Source organism: Exophiala oligosperma, assembly GCF_000835515.1.
Source record: "Exophiala oligosperma strain CBS 72588 unplaced genomic scaffold supercont1.3, whole genome shotgun sequence".
Classification (NCBI taxonomy): domain Eukaryota; kingdom Fungi; phylum Ascomycota; class Eurotiomycetes; order Chaetothyriales; family Herpotrichiellaceae; genus Exophiala; species Exophiala oligosperma.
Genome location: NW_015622820.1, coordinates 2,554,861 through 2,576,253, shown reverse-complemented (window position 1 = coordinate 2,576,253; position 21,393 = coordinate 2,554,861). Strand labels below are relative to the sequence as shown.

Below are 21,393 nucleotides of genomic sequence, written 5' to 3'. Positions count from 1 at the left end.
CGTCATTCGTGCCCGTCCAACTGACTGACGACAGCCGCATCAGCTGTCAAAGCTATGCCGGCATTGGATTATCAGCGTGCATTTATTTGGCCATCTCAGGGCAAGTTTTGACCATTCCAATTCAAGTAACCGTTTGAACCCCCCTTCGTCAAGGGCCTCGACCTATGCCATGTTCAATGACAACAAAAAGGCCTGCGGCAAGCGCAATATTCTCAATCATTAGCCATTCCGTACTCCATTTTACCATGTGCTGAAAGGCGCGTACATCGAACGAAAAAGCCAAGGTCCCAAATTGTGGCTACAGTCCAGCCGATGACTGGGAACTTGATTCATTCAGCCAGCCAGCCTTGCACCTTGCTACGTCTCCCCTATGCTTGACATCTCTCATGGGCCGTGGTTGCAGAGCGGTAGATATGCAATATAACGTAGAGGGAAAAGAAATATATATATCTACTGACTGCCGGGGATGGCAACTGACAAATCCACCAAGACCATAATTGTCCAGCATAATTCTTCTGTGAAGTTTTTTGGTATATAGTTTTCCAACATGGCCCAAGCACTCAGAGACACTCCTGCAGGACATTTGTTACGCCTGATCGGCTTCAGATCATACCTTTCATGGCCCGAGGAAGCTCCCAACTTCGAACCTCGACAAATGCCAGCCATTGCCAAAGAGATATCGTCGTCCAGTGATGATCTCGAAAAGACCTTGTCCAAAATCTCCGCCAGGGTCGGCACAAAAACCGATGAGGGCAGCGACATCATCACAAACAACAAAAAGTTATCCCGAAAGGAACTTGCGGACGCCATCGTGGTGACCTTTGCAGAAAACGATCAAGACAATCCTCGCAATTGGCCCCAAAGGAAAAAGACGTGGACGTTGACTCTCGTCAATGTTTACACCTTTGTCGTTTACCTCACCGCCTCCATCATCACTCCCGACGTCGAGTTCATCATGCAGAGATACAATGTGTCCATTGTCGTGGCAAGTCTCGGGCTGTCCATGTACGTCGTTGGCTGTAAGTGTCCGTGTTTCTGGCTGGGTTGGGTGGCTGCTAATGTCAATCAGACGGTATGGGTCCCATGTTCTTCTCACCTCTCAGCGAAGTTCCGAGCATCGGAAGAAACCCACCTTACCTTTACTCCTTCACCATCTTCATCGTCATGTCGATCGCTCTTTGCTTTGTCGGCAATTTCCCCGGATTGATCGTCCTTCGATTCTTGCAAGGCTTCTTCGGGAGTCCTTGTCTAGCCAGCGGCGCTGCTTCGATCGAGGACGTCTACGATATGTACGGCGCACCCTACGGATACATGTTCTGGGTGGCATCCATGTACTGTGGACCTGCGTGAGCTTTCCTTCTCCCCTCCTCCACAAACCACACACTGACTTTCTTCTGGTAGCTTCGGACCTCTCCTGGGCGGTTACGCCGTCATGAACAACTGGAGGTGGCCGCTGTACGAGACGGTCATCATGTCTGGCATCATTCTACTTCTCCTACCTTTTCTCCCGGAAACAAATCCCAACACCATCTTACTTCACCGGGCACAACGGCTGCGAAAGGCGACCGGCAATGACTTGTACCTGGCACCTTGCGAGATGAGATCTGCCCCTTTCGGTGCTGCGTTGAAAGAAGCCATGATCAGACCCCTGGAGATCAGCGTCAAGGACCCGGCCATCGGCTATGCATGTGTGTACGGCGCTCTCGTGTACGCCACCTACTATTCCTTCTTCGAGGCGTTCCCTCTTGTGTATCTTGGCACATACAAGATGTCCCTAGGAGCCATGGGTCTGATCTTCACCAACATTGTCGTCGGTTGTATGTTTGCCGTCGTGTGCTATTACCTTTACCTTCGACGGGTCTTCATCCCAAGAGCCAAAAAGTATCACGAGCAGAAAGGCGAGCCAGTACAGCAAGAACAGTGGCTTCTGCCTGGCTTTGTCGGCGCTTGGGGTCTGCCCGTCGGACTGCTGATCTTTGCTTGGACAGCTCGTGAAGACATCCACTGGATCACTCCGACCGTCGGCGTTGCCATCTTTTGTGCTACATCATTTTGGATGTTCCAGAGCATAGTGTGCTATGTCGCATTGGCGTACCCTCGTTACGTCGCTTCGCTGTTTGCTGCCAATGACTTCACCAGGTCCATGACTGCAGCGGCGTTTGTACAATTCTCACGACAAATGTATGTCAATCTCGGCATCTCGAAGGGGGTGTCGCTGGTGGTGGGATTGTCGGTGATTGGAATCATCGGCATGCATGGCCTTTATCATTTTGGCGCGCAGTTGAGAGCGCGAAGCAAGTTTACTGGTTGATTGATTTGATTCAGCCTTTGTGAGATGAGTGCAGGAATCTGGTCTGTCGTAATGATTGTCGCGAATGAATACAGCAATGACTTTTTGAACTTGTTTAATAATTTGTTCCGTGTCGGGCCAAGATCTTCAAGAGACTCTTCCTTCCCTCACTTGCCACACTGGCCGTCCCCATGACACGAGCCTTGGAGCGAGAACCGGGAAAAGTGTAGCCAGGCAGTCAAGTCTCGGATCTCGGCACCGATATCCGAGTGTCGATTTTCCAGCTCCGACAGCTCCCAGGAGGCATTGCTTGATGTCAAGTTAGAATGCTGGAAACGTGACTGATAGCTGCAATTTGATTAGCTCAGTGGGTCGTAGTATACCTTAGGAAAGTCGCTAGAATGTGAAAGGAGTGTGTTGTCGTGTGTGCCGGGCATTCTCGGATCATACCCATACGCGGCGTGGGTGAAGCGGTGCCAAAGCGTGCACGGATTTGGTGGTCCGATGGCAAGAGTCCCTTTGCTTCAAATGATATTAATCTGAATATTCGCGAGATGCGGCCTAGACAAGATTAACGAAGAAGAACTCTCAAGACTTGATTACCAAAGGACTATGGGCAGCATGGCGGCTGCAAAACTCCACATGGAAATAATTGCCTGATTCTGTCCCAATTTGCTGCAGATGGAGGGACTTATTGGTGGGTTATGGATGGTGGTGTTCGGAGTACCTCGTATGTTGCTGGGCTCCGGCTCGTCGGCTAAAAAAATACTGCTCTCCACGGATCCCTTGATTTGGGCAGTAATATAGGCCGTCATCCCCAGTCCCCGAGGGTCCGGCGTCTTGATCGAGACACCGCAAAGTGGACACGGACACGATGGTGCCCGACTGACCACCAGCTTTTCGCCCGCCCTTGCTTTAAAGACCTTCGGATGCCGTTTTTTCGTGTGGTGAGTGATTTTTCGCCCATGTTTCCTTTGTCTCAATACATTCCCTCACTACCAAAATTCCCTTGAACATGGCCACAGAGACACCTGACACTGTCGTCGTCAGTGTCGTCACACCAGAAGAAGACAATGTTCCAATTTCCGAAAAGATAAACCTTGATGATCTAGCGCAGGCGAAAGGACAGCAGTCCGATAGCCACCCAAATACACAAATCCAGGTGAAACAGTCGGCTTCGAAATTCAGTCGTCTGCGCACGCACCTCTCCAGTCCCATCCGAGTCGACCTATTTGCTGAAATCGAGCTCCTCATCGTAACCTTCTGCACCGGCATTCAAGATGTGACCACGTTCCCAGACTATCACTGTTTCGCATCTAACCAGACGGGCAAGTTGGCAATCTCATGTCCCCAAGACACTCGCTCCAGGCTGATAAGAACAAAAAGGAAATACCGTCATGTTCGCAATGGCCGTCATCCTACCTGAAGCTACACATGACCTGTTCATCACCGCCAACATCGGTATGAGTCTCGGCTGCTTTCTCCTCGCAGGATACATTACAGGCCAACTGAGTCATATAATTGGACCTCGAAACCGTGCTTGGATCGTATCCTGCAACTTCTTCCAGACAGGGTTGATCTTTATCGCGGCAGCACTGCAATACAGTTATGGTGTTCACGTCGAGGGTACACACACGGTCATTATAATCGGGTTGTTGGCGTTCGCGGCAGGAAGCCAGGTCGTGCTGAGTCGGAGTTTGAGTATGACAGAAATCAGTACGGCCATGGCCACGGCGGCTTGGGTCGATTTGCTCATCGACAAGAACCTGCTCGCTTTGAGGAACAGACCTCGGACAAGACGTGCCAGTTTCCTTGCGGCTCTCGTTTCAGGCGGCTTCTTCGGTGCGTACATCTATCGCGTAGTTGGAAGTGAGGCAGCTTTATTGCTGTCTGCGGCTGGTAAGCTTATGGTGACGATAATGTTCTTATTCAACGGGGCTGAGAAGCCGAAAGTGGCCCAAGTTTCTGTGTGAGGATGTGAATCTTGGTTGTGGCCACAAGAGGCGGAACATCTGTCAATTTCAGCGTTGCATTTCTGTATATCAGCGGATATCATCATTCATGATTAGCGTAGTGTTCGGAGAGTATAAGCATCTGGTATTCCAATTTCTGGGTTGGAAAAGAGATAGATATATCGGATCTGTAATGTGAGACCTTGGTCCTTAGATAGGTAGTGGTATGCATAGAAATAGATCTGCTTCCATCGAGCATCGACGGCTGTTGCACGGCCGCAGGGCATACGATGCCAAAATCACATTGCATGCCTGGTCTCATGAGACACGATTTGATGCCTTGAAACTCATTCTGTGTAAATTGAGGGAATATTTGAAGAAACGAGGACTGAATTCGAAAAATGCCAGTCAATGGAAAGGCTTGCATTGCGCCATACTGCACCCCATGTATTGTGTGCATCGCCGTAATTCAACCCAGCCCGTTGTGAATCGTTCTTTGGTCTGAATCGCGGTCATTCTCACTCATGATTCAAGAAATCCCATTACTGACTTCCTGGACGCCTTCGTATCAGATATATCTGCAAGTCGCCCACCTGGCCTTTCCCATTCAACGATGAAATGACTCCTTGTGCGCCAACCGCAACCATGGCTCTCCTTGACGCCTAGCACGGTACCTGCGCCTTTCGGCCTACACCCGGTTCCTCCTCCACGCCTTTACAGAGAGATGATGTGGGAGTGGGAGGGCAGCGGATAAATACTGACGACTGGAATACATATGCACTCAAGGTTTAGTGTCTTTGGTTTCGACGACAAAGATACAGTCGGTATAACCCATAAGTCCGGTAGTCCTTCAAACAACCAACCAATGTCTCTATCATATTGTTCTTATGGAGGGTACTCGAAACAAGGCACAATATGCATCAAGCCATTTCAATCCCTCGAATCATCGTCATCATCAATCTCTTTCCTCAACAGCTCAATCTGGTGTTTCAAGTTCCGCCAAAGGACATAATCGTCTAAGCCCTTCTCTTTGCTTGTCTTGATCATCTGTCCGTCCACCAGGTCAATCATATCCCAAGCATCCTGCAAGTCGTCTACCTCATTAGTGTCCATTCGCTCGCCACCGTCGGGATCTCTCGCGATAGACAACAACGCGGTCACGAACGTCTCTTGAATGTACGCAAACGAGAACCCATCCGTGAGCTTCGCTGCTGCTGGACAAATTGCATCCGGGAACTCAACGTCCTTATTGTCGCTCAATTTCTTCTGCCAATACTGGCAGTACTGCACCCTCTCGTCAAAGTTTGGGTTGGGGAACAGGAACTTCCGATCAAATCGAGACGGCCGCTTTGCAATGCCGGGGTCAAGACGATCGATGTGGTTTGTGCTTCCTATCATGAACACGCCTTCGTTTTCAGACACTCCATCCACGGCGTTGAGGAAGAAACTGCGCAGTTCGTCGGTGACGAGACTGTCGAGATCTTCAAACACCAAATAACACGGCGCCTCTCGTCGTGCCATGGTAAACACGCTCTCAATGCTGAACTGGTTCAGGAGCAGCTTGACGTAAAGGGTCGGAATGGATGGGATGCGTTTGTACAGAGTCCGCATGGTCGCTTTGATCGAGAGTGTCTTGCCATTCCCTGGGGGACCGTAGAAGATGACACCTCGTTTCCACGGTACGCGAAGACGGTGATATTGTTCGCGAGAGCTGAAGAATCGGTCGACAAGCTCGACGAGGTCTTTTTTCATGCCTTCGTCGAGGATGACGTCTTCCCATCGTGATTTCATGACGCTTTCGTACAGCTGGGAATCTTTGTACCAGTATCCCTCGAAGACCCAGACTTCATCGTGAAGTGATGCTTGCCAACGACCGACTGTTGCAATCAATGTCTCAACGGCAGACTTGTCGCCTAGAATGTACTGGTTGCGGGTCTGAGGCCAGGCCTCTGTACCGTCACGGCCGTCGACAAGGTAGACTAGAAAAGTCATGTTCTGCCATTTGTACAGGTAAGATTCGAAGAAGGCCTCTTCCGCCACCACCCCATTGCCTCCGTCGAGACGTTTGAGAGGTGGCATAAATAAGGTCCATTTCAGTGAATCGGGCCAGTAATTTGAGTCGCTTTGTGCCGATTCAATACTGGCATTACCTGTGGCTGCGTAGGCTTTTAAATTGCTGTTCCATTCGGGAACAACAGTGATATGGATGCCTGAATGTTGAATCTTGAGACGGCTAAAAATGTGTGCGTCTGTGTTCACGCGTTGGGCCCCGGCATTTTCGAAGAACCTCTGAGCGACAGAATTCGAACTTTTGGCGTCACATGCCTTGTGAGAGCCCTTATTGTTGTCTGAATGTTGCTCCATCATAAAAAGTCTCGATTTTTGAAGCAAAAGCTAAATGTTTCTCATAAATAGAATGATCATAAGGTCACCTCTTCCAACAAAGTTGTTGGGCAAGGGGATGTACTCCGAGCTGCGGCAGGCACCAGTTTCTTGGATGACGATCCCTTGCATCACCCAAGCCTGGGGCCGACAGACCCTTGTGGGGGCTAAAACTTGACTGTTCTCAGTAGATGCAAAGTCAGCATGGTGGATTTTGTGCCATTGAGACCTCAATGAGGGTGCGAGGCACACCCTCATTCTTCAATTGCGCTTTGATCTGACTCTCTAGCCAGGCCCAGACAGTTTTCCGTGCAAGCGTTTTGTTTCGTCGATACTCTCCCCACGTTCTGTCCTCGATAGAGGCTCGCCGTTGTGATACATCGACGATGTGTTCGATTGCTCCGTTGACTCTGATGCCATTGGTCAAAGCCTTATTCAAGTCGTCGAGTACAACACAACGAAGTATGTTGAGCATCTGAAAAGACTTATTGTCCCGGGCCTGATCAACGGGCTCATAGCCCGACTCCAAACAAGAGCAACAGACATTCCAAAGTGTCCACATCTCCGTCAGTCGGATGGGATGATGCCCTTGTTCGTATAGCACTGGATGAATGTAACGTGTAATGATTGCAGATTGCAAGAGGGCCTCTGACCACTTCCCCGAATTAATAAGACCTTCCGTGAGTCCGTGCCGTAGCTGAAACCATGGATAGTGATACAGCGGCCAACATCCTAGCTCAGCGAAAGCTGCCATGGCTGTCCTAATTTCATGCAGCAGTTCGCTATCCACCACGGGCAATTGTTGAATTTTCGACATCAATTGTGTCACATGATTCTCCATTGTTTTCGCGTTCTCAGTCGTTTCAGGTGGTAAGACTGTGGCATTTTGCTCGCTCATGCATCGCGTACACGCACAGGTGAAAAAGTACCGCTCTTTGAGCTCCTGTTGCCGCGCCTCGAAGGAATTCTTTCCGTCAACATATGAGAGAGTGATCTCTTCATCCTTGTCGAGTGGTCGCAAGGCGTGGACAGATATACTTTGATAGTTTGAAGCTCCGCTTGACTCGCTCTGGGACACGTCGAACCGTACGTAGGCATTTGGCGCACATGAATGATTGAACATCGATGTTCTGGGATGTAGCGCTAGACCCAGAGACTCAAAGAATGGGTTTGTGAGCGTGAATGTGTTGATTGTTAGCTGTAATGGTCAGTTGTCAACACCCAAAATCTTGTAGAATGTTCTTACTATGCACAAAACTCGCAAGATGCGCTGTACAGCCAAGTCTGAACCAGAGTAGGACTTGATAGCTTGGGTAATCAACAAGAGATTCTCCCACCGTTCTCCTCCAGCGCCTTGGAGTTTATCCCAATGGCTCTCTAAGCTCAGAAGTTCGTCCAGTTCACCGACAGGAAGCAGACCTGCTTCATTCTGCATCAACAGCCGAATTATGGCTCTGACGTTGCTGGGAAGAATATTAGGAAACAAGCGTCCATACACCTTGCACTCCAGTCGATGGTACTGGGCCCATGCTGATTTTTGGCATCTCTGTAGATGCTATTAGCAGATTCTCAGGTCCTCTTGTTGTCAAGAACACCCGCGTACCTTATTGCAGAATCTGGCCACCTGACACCCAGTACACTTCTTCAATGTTGGAACTTGACCATTCACATCAGGAAGAAGTTCTTGGGGTGATTTCAAGCAGAAATAACAGTTCGTTGGGAGCTTGGCCGTTTCCAGCGCAACCATAAGTGGCTGTGCCACGTACATGATTTGTGATTTGGCTTCGACATGTTTCGCAGCGTGAACGCTTCTGCCACTGCTGGCCGAGGAACTGATGTAAACACTGTCATCGCGAATAAACTGCCGGGAACGGTCTGAAGCCATCCTATCTAACTACCTTTCTACCAGATGGTCAACAGTGATTGGCTTTGAAAGCCACAGATCTTACCGCATTTGAGGTTTGTCGTATAGGTACCTATCCTAGTCTGCAAACATACTAATGGTGATGGAATGCTCTTTATGTCTCTCACACCGATACTTGATGAATGCCATCATGAGCAGTAGAAAAAATTTCCCCTCGCAAGGCTGTGATGCGGGGAACGCAGCCTTACTAATTCTCGTAGTAGGCCCTAAACAGAGCCCTAAGCCATGCCTAATACTTTATTGGACAGGCTACTCAAGCTTTACTCCGTAGTGAAATCTTAAGTCCGTGGCGCCACCCAATATTTTTTCCTGCGTCAAGTCCGCAGTTTTGAATCTTAACGAGTTCGAGTCTGCAGCGCTGGGGGAGGTGGTGTCGGACTACGAGAAACCATGGAGAAACAATCGAATAAGCCTCATAGGCCATCGAAAGAGAAAAAGAAACCACAAAGAGGAGAGAAAAATGTCAAAGCCTTCGCCGTCGCCAACCCTGGCCGCCTGGCGAAACAGGCTGTTCGGTCAAGCGACATCAATGAGAAGCGATTACATGTTCCTCAAGTCGACCGACTTCCAGAAGAAGCACCTCCGATCGTTGTGGCCGTCGTTGGACCTCCTGGCGTCGGCAAGACCACCCTCATTAAAAGCATAATCAAACGATATTCCAAGCAGACTCTGTCGCACCCTACCGGCCCTCTAACAGTCGTAACCTCGAAAAGACGGCGACTTACCTTCCTCGAATGTCCTTCCGATTCTCTGGCTGCTATGATCGATGTTGCAAAAATTGCTGACATCGTCCTACTCATGATAGACGGCAACTATGGGTTTGAGATGGAGACGATGGAATTTCTGAACGCTTTGAGCGTGTCTGGAATGCCGGGAAATGTTTTTGGCATCCTTACACATCTGGACCTGTTCAAGAAACAGAGTACATTGCGGATGGCAAAGAAGAGATTGAAACACAGATTCTGGTCGGAACTCTACCAAGGCGCAAAGCTATTTTACTTGTCCGGCGTTATCAACGGGCGGTACCCGGATAGAGAAATACACAATCTGTCGAGATTTCTGTCGGTCATGAAGAATCCTCGACCGCTGATCTGGAGAAATAGCCACCCCTATTGTTTGGCAGATCGTCTACTCGATGTCACTCCTCCGACCCAGATTGAAGAGAATGAGAAGTGCGACAGACAAGTTGCGCTTTACGGGTATCTCCGAGGCACCAATTTTCCTGCCGATGGAGCGAGGGTTCATGTTCCTGGTGTAGGGGATTTGTCAGTCAAAGAAATTGAAGCGCTGCCAGATCCCTGTCCTACGCCATTCCTAGATCAAGCCATGGCCAAAGCCACCGGAAAGTCGTCCAGAAGGAAACTAGGCGAGAAGCAGAAAGTCCTTTTTGCCCCCATGTCCGATGTTGGCGGTGTTCTGGTAGACAAGGATGCTGTCTACATAAATGTTAAAACGAACACCTTCGATCGAGATGCAGATGACGGAGAGGAGAGAGGTCTTGGAGAGCAGCTTATGATGAGTCTCCAAGGTGAACGGAGACTGCTGGGTGAGGCTGAGGGTGGTGTTCGGCTTTTTCAGGGTGGGCAACAACTTACCGAAGGTGATAACCCTGACAACGACACGGGCCGCACCACAAAAAGAGGAATCCGATCATTCGGCCAAACTGGCATTCACAATGATGTCGTCGACCAAGACGAAGAAGATGATAATGATGACGACGAGGGCTTTGTCAGCGGAGAAAGTAATGATGAGGCGAGCGACGATGACGAAGTGAACGATTTCTCTGAGCATACCGGCCGACCTGGCATCGCTGAGGAGGGACTAGACGCGGAAGAAGTCGAGGGCGACCTGGAGTTTGCCGACAGCGACTCTGACTTGGGTTCCATGTCTGGCGACGAGCATGGCGAACAGGAATTTGACGATGAGGATTCGGACTTCGACGGGAGTGAGGATGATGGTGGTCTCCGGTGGAAAGAAAATTTGTCCGAAGATGCTCGAAAGCTACATTCAACCCAAGTAGCATTCCGCGCTGCTGATCTGTCTCGATTGATGTACGATCTGACTTTGACCCCAGCCGAAGCAATTGCAAAATGGCGAGGAGAGCAAAAACATCACGACCACACTGGACAAGACGAAGTTGATGATGAAGACAATTTTTTCAACAAAGCTAAGACTGAACAGGAGGAAGAACTAGAAGATCGACAAACTCCACGATATGACTATGAAGACCTGACGCAGAAATGGGAGGATGAAGATCAAATACAAACTATCATGTCCCGGTTCACGCGGAGATCCCTCGCCACAGGAGCAAATGCAGACTCCGACGAGGACGAATACGGTGGTTTTGATGAAGACGCCGAGAACGAGTCTGACGAAGGCGACGGCGAGTTCGAAGACTTGGAAGCAGCAGCTGAGGCGGATCCAGAGGCACAAGCGGAGTTGACTTTGGAAGAAGAACGTATCAAGAATGCCAAACGGAAGGAAGAACTCAAGCTTCGGTTTGAAGAAGAAGATCGAGAAGGTTTTGCGAACGGCAAAAGTGAAGTCAAGGCTACGGAGCAAGAGTTTGGCGAAGACGAGTGGTATGACGCTCAAAAAGCAATGCTCCAGAAACAACTCGACATCAATCGAGCAGAATTCGACAGTCTGGATCCAGTAGCCCGAGCGCGCGCAGAAGGATTCAAGGCTGGCACATACGCACGAATTGTGCTGGACAAAGTACCGTACGAATTCGTCCGCTCCTTCAATCCCAAGCTTCCCGTCATCATCGGAGGACTAGCTCCCACAGAGGACCGGTTTGGCTTTGTTCAGATCCGCATCAAGCGACATCGATGGCACAAGAAGATTCTCAAGACAAATGATCCTCTCATCTTCTCGTTGGGGTGGAGGAGATTTCAAACACTGCCAATTTATTCGATTTCTGATTCACGGACACGAAACCGAATGCTCAAATATACCCCCGAACACATGCATTGCTTTGGTACTTTCTATGGTCCGCTGGTGGCACCGAACACTGGATTCTGCTGTGTTCAATCCTTTTCCAACGCCAATCCTGGGTTCCGAATTGCAGCCACTGGAGTTGTACTGAACGTGGATGAAACCACCGAAATCGTCAAAAAGCTCAAACTAACGGGATATCCGTACAAGATCTTCCGCAATACGGCATTCATACGCAACATGTTCAATTCGTCGTTAGAAATTGCCAAGTTTGAAGGAGCTAGTATACGAACGGTATCTGGAATTCGCGGGCAGATCAAGAGAGCTCTCAGCAAACCTGAAGGACATTTCCGAGCCACTTTCGAAGACAAGATCCTCATGTCAGACATTGTCTTCCTTCGAGCTTGGTACCCAGTCAAACCCCACAGATTTTACAATCCTGTTACCAACCTTCTCGATGCTCCTCCCAGCGGATCAGCAGATCTCGACGGAGAGGGCCAACGAATCGATGATGGTTCGGAAGGATGGCAGGCCATGCGACTGACGGGAGCCGTTCGAGCATCAATGGGTATCCCAACACCACTGGTCAAGGATTCCGCTTACACGAAAATCGAACGACCCAATCGACATTTCAACCCTCTTCGAGTACCACGTGCATTGGCGGCAGAACTTCCATTCAAATCACAAATTACGCGACAGAAAGCAAGAAAAGCACCAACCTACCTCCAGAAGCGAGCTGTGGTGATGGGTGGCGAGGAGAAGAAAGCCCGAGATCTGATGCAGAAATTACAAACCATGAGGAACGAGAAGGCGGAGAAGCGAGCTAAAAAGCAAGAAGAGAGGCGAGCTGTTTACCGCAAGAAGGTCGCTGAGAATATGGAGAAGAAGGAAGAACGGGAAAAGAGAGAACGGGACGAGTTCTGGCGCAAAGAAGGTCGCAAGCGAAAGCACGCACAGGCTGGCGGTGGTGGAGGAGGGAAGCGGTCGAGACGATAAACGTATGACTTTGGCCTTGTGCCGGTTGTGAGGATGATGGATTGATACCCGTGAGCGTGAGACTATACTCTCTGTACTCCGTATTGTGTCAATATGAAGACCATTTGGAGCAGCTCAACAGATACGTCGAATATAGGCGATCTCTCTTGCATAGTCTCGAGTCAAATGGTTCAATACTGTGTCGACACCTGGTCTGTGATGCAGAACTAGTACCTAAAGGTGCAGTTTAGCGAGTGAAAATTTAGAGGCTGGGCGCACACCTTGAAGCTTAAGCAGAATTTCCAGGCCTCCCGGGCCCTTGGAGAAGTCCGAAAGGGCTGTTTGGGGCTCTCCAGGGTCTCGCACAGGCCACGACTACAGGGGACACATTGACCGCCGGCCCCGGAGAAATGGCGCGTGTACTGTATCAGGTACTCATCCATACTGTAGGAAATGGCCAAAGCTGTTGCCGCTGCAGGACACACGAACCGAGCGAGACTGATCGCGTGTATCTCTATCGCCGTGACACCACAGATATCGACCATACTTGATCTCTACATCCACTACGCGGTGTCATGATTGATGCTGCTACTGCTACAACCTTTACCGTCTATCGATGCTTCCACCTCGGTCTCTGTCACAACAACGCGTCTGCCTTGAAACGCCTCAATCTACGCGTGTCCAGCAGTGGCATAAGTCATCAGTCCCCACCAACTACCAGCTGCTGTAACTGACTACCAGGTCCACTAAACCTACCAACACGGACAGGCGAGGGCGAACGCGACGACCCTCGTGATCTGTTGCTGTTACCGTCGTTTCGTTGTCTACATTCTCACCGATATCCTCTCCCTGTTTCCTTCACGGGTTCATACACATACCTAGTAACCTCCACCATTCCCTCGAGAACCAGGTTTTGAATCATCCACCCGATATTGCCGAGGCGGCCGACCACGACACGAGCATGCAGCATGCCGTTACGCATGCGTCAACCATGCTGGATCCACACCCGTTGACACTGGCGCCCCCGGAAGCCGCGATTACAAACCTTGCACGCAGTTCTGAAGATTCGAATACCTCACAGCAGATCCCATTGAACATATCGACGAGCGATGTGTCCAGCACAGCGGCATTACCCACTGTACCCGACGAGGAGGAGGATACACCACCCACCTCGACCACGTCGAGCCAGCTGGGGTCGCAGGAGACGCGGTCTATAGAGTTGCAGGAACAGAAGGAGTCGACGGAGAACCTTGCAGTTACAGATGCTGTGCAAGAACACCGTTCAAATACCAATTCACAAAGTCCTCCGCCGAACAGTCTCTCCGGAGCAAAACGCACAGCAAGTGGCGAGGTGAAAAGGTCGAGTGTCAACGGACTTGCAGACGTCGTGAGCCAGTCTAAAGGGTTTGGCCATGCCCGAACGACAAGCAGTGTATCAAATGGCAATATCTCAGAGGTAGGATTGGCCAGAGCAACCACGGCGAATCCAGGGACTGACACAGACCAGCTCTCACAACAGCTACGTACCCGACTAAAATACGCAATGATCAAAGTGCAGAATGGCTGGCAGACACGTTCCCTCGATGAAGTCGAATCCCTAGCCTCACAATCCCCGCGGTCCACCGTTTCTGGATTCCCAAACTCGCCTCGTCCACGCGGTCTGCTCTCCCCCCGAACAGTCATGTCCAGGAGTTACGGACGAGAGTCGAGCGAGAGCGACTCATCCGACAGCACACTAGAAACCCGAGCTCTGGTGACTCTGAACAGTCCACAAGTATCTTCACGACGCGCTCTCGCACCTCCGGTTGATATTGTTCCGAGCTCTCGGCGTCGGGCAACACCAAATGGTACCTATCAAAACACACACAGTGCTCGACACACGTCGCAGTCGTCGCGTCCTCCCACGAGTCACCGAACACCAAGCCAGAATGCAGCAATGGAAGCAGACGCGGTCGAGACGCTTCTTTTCATGGCCAGCCCCAATAATTCAGGATACAATCCCAGCCTGTCGCAAGATTCTACTATCCGATCGACACAGACATTTGCGGCTTCACAATTGACATCTCCATTGCGGACCCAGTTTAGTCAGACGTCCATGACATCGCCTAAGAGAGTTGCCTTTTCTAATGGACGACCGGTGTATGATAAAGCTGCCATTATTGATCGCATGTTGAATGACTTGTCAGATGACAGTGATGAGGAATTGGAGCGTGCTTTTGAACTCGCGGAGAAGTCCAAAATTTCATCGGCCGCCACCGCGGCGGCACCACCAGCAGCATCTACTGTATTGACGTGAAATTTCGGTCTGGCTGTGAGTCGGAATATTTGGGATTTGTACCTGCATTGTTGGTTCTGTTGCGCATGTGAGCATTGGCATTGGGACCGGAATTTTGGATACATCTGGCGGTCGTCAGATGGCATTTGGTCTTCGGTGTTCTTTCTTGGTGGCCAAGGGGCACCTAGGTAAGGTAAGACAACCTTGCGTGCCTTGTGATTATCGTTATCATATGGATGCTACCAATGGAGCCATGTTTTGTGAGACACAGAGCCCCCGATAGGGGAGGCACTTGATGACCCGGCTGAATGATCTTTTTTTGTATATAAGCGAGTTTATTGGAGGAAACATTTTTGGTCTTGAGAGTGCGATACAGTTGCAGATACCACACCATCATGGGCATTTGAAATTTATGGATCGGATTTCCCGCTATAGCGTCGAGCCCGTGTTTGTCTCTGTTATGCCCCGTGGTCTGATCCTTGCAGAATTTGTGATGGCGCGCGCGATCGATACTTCTGACTCGGCATATGCTCTGAAGCATGAGGGGGAAACAGAAGAAAGTCGCCTAGGGCATCTCATTCACCTCGGTCTTTCGCTGACATTTTTGATGATCATGTATCATTCGTAGGGCGTAACTCCAGTAGCTGTGCTTACGTGTGTATTTTGTACCCTTGTTACGAGTATACGGAGTACGAGTACCTAGTTACCTGGGCAGGCAGAGTAGTTGTTGATTCTCTTCCTACCCCCGCAAAGGATCAACCGGCTCCATGCATATACGCGAGGATTTTTCGTATGTATGTACAGCTCATCCGTCCTCTGGATGGAACTTGACTACTGTAGGTATGTTTAACCCTAATGCATCACGCATGGTTGAGCTGCCCCTCCAATCTTCTCTTGGGGGTTGGTTTCTTGGGTAGTGCTATTTCTTGGGTACTTTGCATAGCCCTGGTACTACTACGTGGACCGAACATGACGTTTCTTTTTCACATTGTACCCTCCCCTAGACAAGCATCTGGATCCTGATTGACTTCTCCTTGAACAGCCCATCTCGTTCTCGTAGGTTATCACAACAAAGGCTCGTTCCTACGTGAGGAATAGCCTAGCGAAATTCACCACACTATATATACCTTAGTTGTTGTCTCAACGTTACTCACCGAGTACTCCCCAGACACACAAGCTACACAAAATGGCGGCAGAAGACAGAGTCATAGGCAACATTGCGACACTTCAAGACAAAGTCGCCGTCGTCACCGGTGGTTCAAGTGGTCTCGGCAGAGCGATATGTCTTGCGTACGCTGCTGCCGGGGCTTACATTGTCAACGCCGACCTGAGACCTGACATCCCCGACCAGAAAACCATTGGAGCTCGACCGATCAATGCGAACATGGATCTCGTCACTCCGACGGTCGAACTCGTCACCAAAAGATGGCCGAGTCAGAAATCTGGGGTTCCGAGGATCGTGTACATCAAGTGCGACGTCACCAAGGAGGAGGACGTTCGTGGTGCTGTGGCGGAGGCGGTCAAGGTGTTTGGAAGGTTGGACATAATGGTCAACAATGCTGGTGAGTTCCTTCCCAACACATTTCTCCCTCTTGTCGTGGACTTTTCTCCTTCCCATCAAAAACACAACTTCACTTGACTCTGAAAAGATGAAGGCAAAGGCTTACCTTTTGGTCTGTAATTTTCACACACGCAGGTATAGCCGCCGAAGCATCAGCAAAGGAACTGGGCAAAGATATGATCCGAACCCACGAGACCGACGTTTCGGTCCTCGACAAGACTCTGGCCATCAACACTCGCGGTGCGTGGCTGGGTACCAAGTACTCCGTCACTCAGTTTCTCGCCCAGGAACCTCATCCGGTTTGGGGGCGGTCTCCCTTCAACGAGGCCGAGATCCACCGCGGATGGATCGTCAACACGGCTTCGATCATGGGAAACGTCGGCATGGCAGGCGCCACGAGTTACTGTGTGTCCAAGGGAGGCATCATGCAGTTGACCCGTGCCACCGCGCTCGAGTACGCAAAGGACGGCATCCACATCAACGCCCTCCAACCCGGGTTTGCCGACACTGCCATCCTCGACACGATGATGCAAAAGACGCCCGGGGTGGATGCGGCTCTGAGTATGTTGCACCCTTGGGGAAGGACGGGGAGACCGGAAGAGATTGCGAGGGCCGCGGTGTATCTTGCTGGAGAGGGAGCAAGTTGGGTGACTGGTACGAGTGTGGTTATTGACGGAGGTTATATTGCGCAGTGAGGTACCCTACTCCAAGTAGTGTACACGTCGAATAGTCATCCCGAGGTACATATATTTAACATATTTGTCCGTGCCACAACCTTTCTCGACCTCGACCTGATATCAGTCTCCCACCAACCTACCGAACAACACTCCCGACGAGATCAGTCAATACCGAAACTGGAGCATACAAAAGACTGACTGATGAAAAGTATATCGGTTTTGAAAGGATGTCATTCCGCCCAAGTCAGCCAGTCGGTGATATAGAAATCCACCCGCCTTATTTGCTGGCTAAATGTCATCGGAAGGCCCAAACGACTGTTCCGAGGCCCCTTCGCTTACGTGGATCTGACCTCTCGTCCCACACCTCCAATGAGGATCTCTCTGCGATGAGAACCTTACTGGGTACGAAGTAGATGTTTTGTTCGTGGGGTACTCCAGTCCCTCGTCGATCCTGCAGCATCACGACCTCTCAGATACAGTTTGAGATGATGTGGGAAAAAATGGCGGACATTTGCCGTTTGATGATTGATTGACGTCCACAGACTAGTCAAAACACCCATCATCCTTCTTCCTACGAAGTACGAGGATGTACGATGAATCCCCCGGACAGAAGATGAGATGCAGTCCCAGTCCCATCTTTTCTGGTCTATATATCATACTCAGAGTATCCCCCTTCTGAATGGTCTGGAAGTCGACCAAATCCAGCAGCAGCCAGGTGAATAAACAGATCATTCTCTTGGGGGATCCCATCAGCAGCAATCAAATCATGACGCTGTATTCGTACCTCGTTCTACTCGGTGTGGCGACCATCCTAGCCAAGATCATATACAATACCTGGTTCCATCCTTTGAGCAAGTTCCCTGGACCTTTTCTCGCGTCTCAAACCGATCTATGGAGAGTTTACCAATTGACAACTCGACACATGCCCGAGACTCTTTTACAATTACATGAGAAGTATGGCCCGGTCGTTCGGTATGGTCCCAACGAGTTGAGTTTCTGGGGGGTCGAGGCCATCAATCCCATCTACAAATCTGGTCGAAAGGTGTTGAAGAGCAACTTTTATGACGGGTTCACCACCTTTCATCCTAATCTCTTCGGTACCAAGGACGAAGAGGTGGGTTTCTGACTTTCTCTCTCTCTTTCTGTCGACTCCCACATCCCATCCCTTATCGATGATACTAATTCAATCGTCATAAAACAGCTCCACGCCAAAAGACGTCGTCAAATGGCTCATAGTTTCTCGACGGCCTCCCTGACACAAATGGAATCAATCTTTGACCGCCGAATCAATCACCTCGTCAGGACCATGGACTCTTTCGGAGACACCCCATTCGACCTCAAAGAGATGATGGGATACTACACTTACGACTTGATGGGTGAATTGATATTCAACGCCGAGTTCGGAACCATGCAGGCCCAAGACCCCCAAAACTTGCCTCCCATCAACGAACACATCTTTTTGGGTTGCATGTACGGGATGTTGCCTTCTTTGCTCCCGTACAGCATGCAATTGTTCCCTCGGATCCCCCTGCCGTGGCTACAACGTTTGATGGCAGGTCGGAAAAAGCTCCGCGACCAGACGGCCAAACACGTCGCGGTGGAATTGGCAAAGGACAAGACCGAGATCCGACACAACATCTTGTCCAGACTCACCCATGCCAAAGATCCGGAGACGGGTGAGGAACTCACAGAGGCCGAAATCAGTTCCGAGGCGTTTGCTTTCTTGGTGGCCGGTTCACACACCACGTCGGGGACCTTGACACTCTTGTTTTACCACCTTCTTCACAACCCTACCGCGGCGGAGAAGTTGACGGACGAACTGAAACTGAATGGTTGGTTGGAGGAGGTGCCTGACCCGAACAAAGACGACAAATCATTGTCTTACTCGGGTCTGGAAATGCAACTACCTTATGCCACAGCATGTATAAGGGAAAGTTATCGAATGTCTCCGGTTTTTTCGATGCCATTACCCAGGGTTATATGTGATCCTGCAGGTACGGATATTGATGGTCATCATATACCTCAAGGTGTAGGTTTGCTATCTACCCTTTCTTGCCTACCCTCCCCCTACCCTATAGTTTCCTCTCTTCTCTCCTCTCTTCACAACAATACTCTGCCGATGTCAATACTTACAATCTTTCTGTACTTATAGGCCAACTGTTCAATCGTCAATCACGCTCTCCATCATAACCCAAAAACCTGGGGGGATGACCATGACGTCTTTCGCCCTGAAAGATGGCTCGAGGAAGGAAACACCTTGTCGACCAACGACCTGTTGCCCTTTGGAACCGGTCACCGTGGATGCATAGGACGCAACATAGCTAGTATGAGTGTCATCAAGGTCTTGGTGACGTTGTGGAGGAGGTACGAGTTGGAAGCCGTAGACGCCGACGAGAAATTGATCCTGGAGTCTGTCGGTATCGGGGAAAAGGAAGGGCCGTTGATCGTGAAAGCTAGAGTGAGGACGTCATGAATGATATTTTGATGAACTTTGATGAATCACAAAAATGTCAAACCCCAGGCCATGAACATGTTGTTGTCAAAGGACTTTTTTGGAATGTGATACAACGCCGTCGACATAATGAAAGCCAAAATGGTAGACGTTTCTCTATGAATTGTACTGAATGGCACACCGTTCGCTAGAGATGGTCTCGGGTCCTGAAGTACGTTCCTCGGATGAAATGATAGTCATGAACTCATGACCGTCCGTCAGATCTGGCACAATAGCCAATTCTTTCCGTCGTCCAAAGATTTCCTCGGGCAACTTCATGTAGCGTGAGATTGTTTTTTTACTGGCCAAATGATCTCACAGCCTTCAGACCTTTTGGTTCCAGGGGCTTGCTTCGCTGCACTGGCAGCTTCTTGAGAGGCTTCCTCAGGAGGAGGAGCAGGTTGATCAGTTGATGTCGGCAATTCGTCAGCGTCGATAACAGGCTGTTCGACATCGTCAGGAGTAGCCACCATCTCTTCTGAAGCATGGGGCGTCGGAGACGACTGTTCATCGTCGGTCACATCCTTGAATGGCATGAATGGTGAACCCCATCACTCTGCGCCCATCTTCCAAAATCTCTGCTCAAGGCCCAGCGTGGGAAGACCCAGATAGGTGGCGTTTAGCTCTCCAATTGAGGTCGGGGATCATGCGAGCCGCTTCTGCATAGGCTGTGCAGAAAGCCCAACCGTTCATATAGGTATGATGTGACCGAGGACCGCCATATGATATGACTGGGAGGAGAAGTTGAGTACTTCGTACGCTATTCGTATGTATTCCCCCTTCGACCACGGAATGGCGATGGAAGCTTGAGGCCTGGACGGTTCAGCAGCGCGTTTCGCTTGACGTCGGGAGTTGCCCCAACCCCGAGTTGACGTTACCATGAGAGCAGGCAGGATTTCCGGGCCGGTGTCAAGTCCTTGCGTGACCCTCTTTCTGATATCGTGTGTGGGTAGAGTTGCCTTAAAGAAGAAAAACCTGGTGCGTCCACCCACTTACGTCTTTGAGTTACCAACCGGTCGTGAGGACCTCTGCGTAGCATCTTCTTCAAAACATACCTTGTCGATTGACTTGTCGCAATCTTTTCCATCTGAACAAAATTGCTTCTGCTACTCCTGTTCCTCCTTCCCTCGGGACTTGGCTGGAGAGCGAAGGAGTGACGTCGCGCTTGACTAGTTACCTGTCTTGTTCACGTCTCGATTTTTTCATCTGCTCTGTCGTACATATCTGTAGAAATCGATTGTTTCTGTCCATTTTTAGAATTGAGGTTACGGGTAGTGGCCACAGCTTTCTCAAAAGACTTGTACTCAGAGCGTTTAGAGGGATCGCTGGAAGGCTCTTAATCTTCCAGGTTTCGAGCAATTTTGGTGATATGGGGCTTGATCTGGACGTCTTCTGGTGCATTGTGTTTAATGAAATTGAAGAGGCCTCTCCCATAATCGCCCACAGGTCGTTGGTCGCTTCGAGAAAAAGAGACGCCCCTTTTCCTTGTCTGCGGACGAAGATGAATTGGCAAGTTTCCACAGACGCGTGTACGTCTTTTCGAAGGCCAAAGACGTTCGATGGATTGCGAGGAATCCAGAAAACTGGCTCGCTGACAAAATACGACTCGCTGCAACCAATATGTGCAGGTCTTCGGCCTCCGCACGCAAGCAGCATCCGGATGGCACACTTTTCTTCTTCGCTTTCTTCTCAGGAGGAGAGGAGAGGCGCACTTTCTGGCCCAAGCCCGCCCAGCACCCCCTATCCAACCAACCAACCACGGGGACGCCGAGCCTAACTCCAATGAAGAGCAGGGAGATTGTCCTAAACACAAGCAGCTATCGGCAGCCGAAACGACAGGAGTGATCGTGAAGGTATCACTATGCAGTATGCCTTAGCAACACCGCAGGTAGCCTCGAAATTTTCCCCAACAAAAGGGGCCGGGGACTG

General features: G+C 50.2%; 7 protein-coding genes across 8 annotated transcripts; 5 read left to right on the top strand and 2 right to left on the bottom strand.

Annotated features, from left to right (window-relative positions):
* The first annotated feature begins 3,293 nt into the window (after positions 1-3,293).
* Positions 3,294-4,449, top strand: PV06_03691 (uncharacterized protein). The gene is made up of 2 exons (XM_016404504.1): positions 3,294-3,618; positions 3,677-4,449. The coding sequence occupies exons 1-2, from the start codon at positions 3,306-3,308 to the stop codon at positions 4,261-4,263; spliced, it is 900 nt and encodes a 299-aa protein (XP_016265509.1). The 5' UTR covers positions 3,294-3,305; the 3' UTR covers positions 4,264-4,449.
* Positions 4,450-5,171: 722 nt separating this feature from the next.
* Positions 5,172-6,606, bottom strand: PV06_03690 (uncharacterized protein; the record flags this gene model as incomplete). The annotated part of the gene is made up of 1 exon (XM_016404503.1): positions 5,172-6,606. The coding sequence occupies one exon, from the start codon at positions 6,604-6,606 to the stop codon at positions 5,173-5,175; it is 1,434 nt and encodes a 477-aa protein (XP_016265508.1). The 3' UTR covers position 5,172.
* A 2,282-nt stretch (positions 6,607-8,888) lies between these two features.
* PV06_03689 (uncharacterized protein) lies at positions 8,889-12,631 on the top strand. The gene has a single exon (XM_016404502.1). It carries the CDS (start codon positions 8,939-8,941, stop codon positions 12,479-12,481), a length of 3,543 nt encoding a protein of 1,180 aa, XP_016265507.1. The 5' UTR covers positions 8,889-8,938; the 3' UTR covers positions 12,482-12,631.
* A 367-nt stretch (positions 12,632-12,998) lies between these two features.
* Positions 12,999-15,158, top strand: PV06_03688. 2 transcript variants are annotated; one of them, XM_016404501.1, is made up of 2 exons: positions 12,999-13,916; positions 13,968-15,158. In XM_016404501.1, exons 1-2 carry the CDS (start codon positions 13,422-13,424, stop codon positions 14,754-14,756), a joined length of 1,284 nt encoding a protein of 427 aa, XP_016265506.1. In that variant the 5' UTR covers positions 12,999-13,421; the 3' UTR covers positions 14,757-15,158. The 2 variants fall into 2 exon arrangements, with proteins under 2 accessions (XP_016265506.1, XP_016265505.1); XM_016404500.1 differs by having other exon boundaries at positions 12,999-15,158.
* Positions 15,159-15,703: 545 nt separating this feature from the next.
* PV06_03687 (uncharacterized protein) lies at positions 15,704-16,998 on the top strand. Its single transcript, XM_016404499.1, has 2 exons — positions 15,704-16,297; positions 16,432-16,998. The coding sequence occupies exons 1-2, from the start codon at positions 15,922-15,924 to the stop codon at positions 16,989-16,991; spliced, it is 936 nt and encodes a 311-aa protein (XP_016265504.1). The 5' UTR covers positions 15,704-15,921; the 3' UTR covers positions 16,992-16,998.
* A 654-nt stretch (positions 16,999-17,652) lies between these two features.
* Positions 17,653-19,446, top strand: PV06_03686 (uncharacterized protein; the record flags this gene model as incomplete). Its single annotated transcript, XM_016404498.1, has 3 exons — positions 17,653-18,087; positions 18,175-19,002; positions 19,126-19,446. The coding sequence occupies 3 exons, from the start codon at positions 17,653-17,655 to the stop codon at positions 19,444-19,446; spliced, it is 1,584 nt and encodes a 527-aa protein (XP_016265503.1).
* Positions 19,378-20,000, bottom strand: PV06_03685 (uncharacterized protein; the record flags this gene model as incomplete). The annotated part of the gene is made up of 2 exons (XM_016404497.1): positions 19,378-19,737; positions 19,767-20,000. 2 exons carry the CDS (start codon positions 19,998-20,000, stop codon positions 19,582-19,584), a joined length of 390 nt encoding a protein of 129 aa, XP_016265502.1. The 3' UTR covers positions 19,378-19,581.
* Between the last annotated feature and the right edge of the window lie 1,393 nt (positions 20,001-21,393).

Coding starts and splice junctions, on each gene's coding strand:
- PV06_03691 (XM_016404504.1), top strand. CDS start 3,306: ATGGCCACAGAGACACCTGACACTGTCGTCGTCAGTGTCGTCACACCA. Junction 3,619..3,676: donor TTTCGCATCTAACCAGACGG/GCAAGTTGGCAA, acceptor AAGAACAAAAAG/GAAATACCGTCATGTTCGCA.
- PV06_03689 (XM_016404502.1), top strand. CDS start 8,939: ATGGAGAAACAATCGAATAAGCCTCATAGGCCATCGAAAGAGAAAAAG.
- PV06_03688 (XM_016404500.1), top strand. CDS start 13,422: ATGCAGCATGCCGTTACGCATGCGTCAACCATGCTGGATCCACACCCG.
- PV06_03687 (XM_016404499.1), top strand. CDS start 15,922: ATGGCGGCAGAAGACAGAGTCATAGGCAACATTGCGACACTTCAAGAC. Junction 16,298..16,431: donor CATAATGGTCAACAATGCTG/GTGAGTTCCTTC, acceptor TCACACACGCAG/GTATAGCCGCCGAAGCATCA.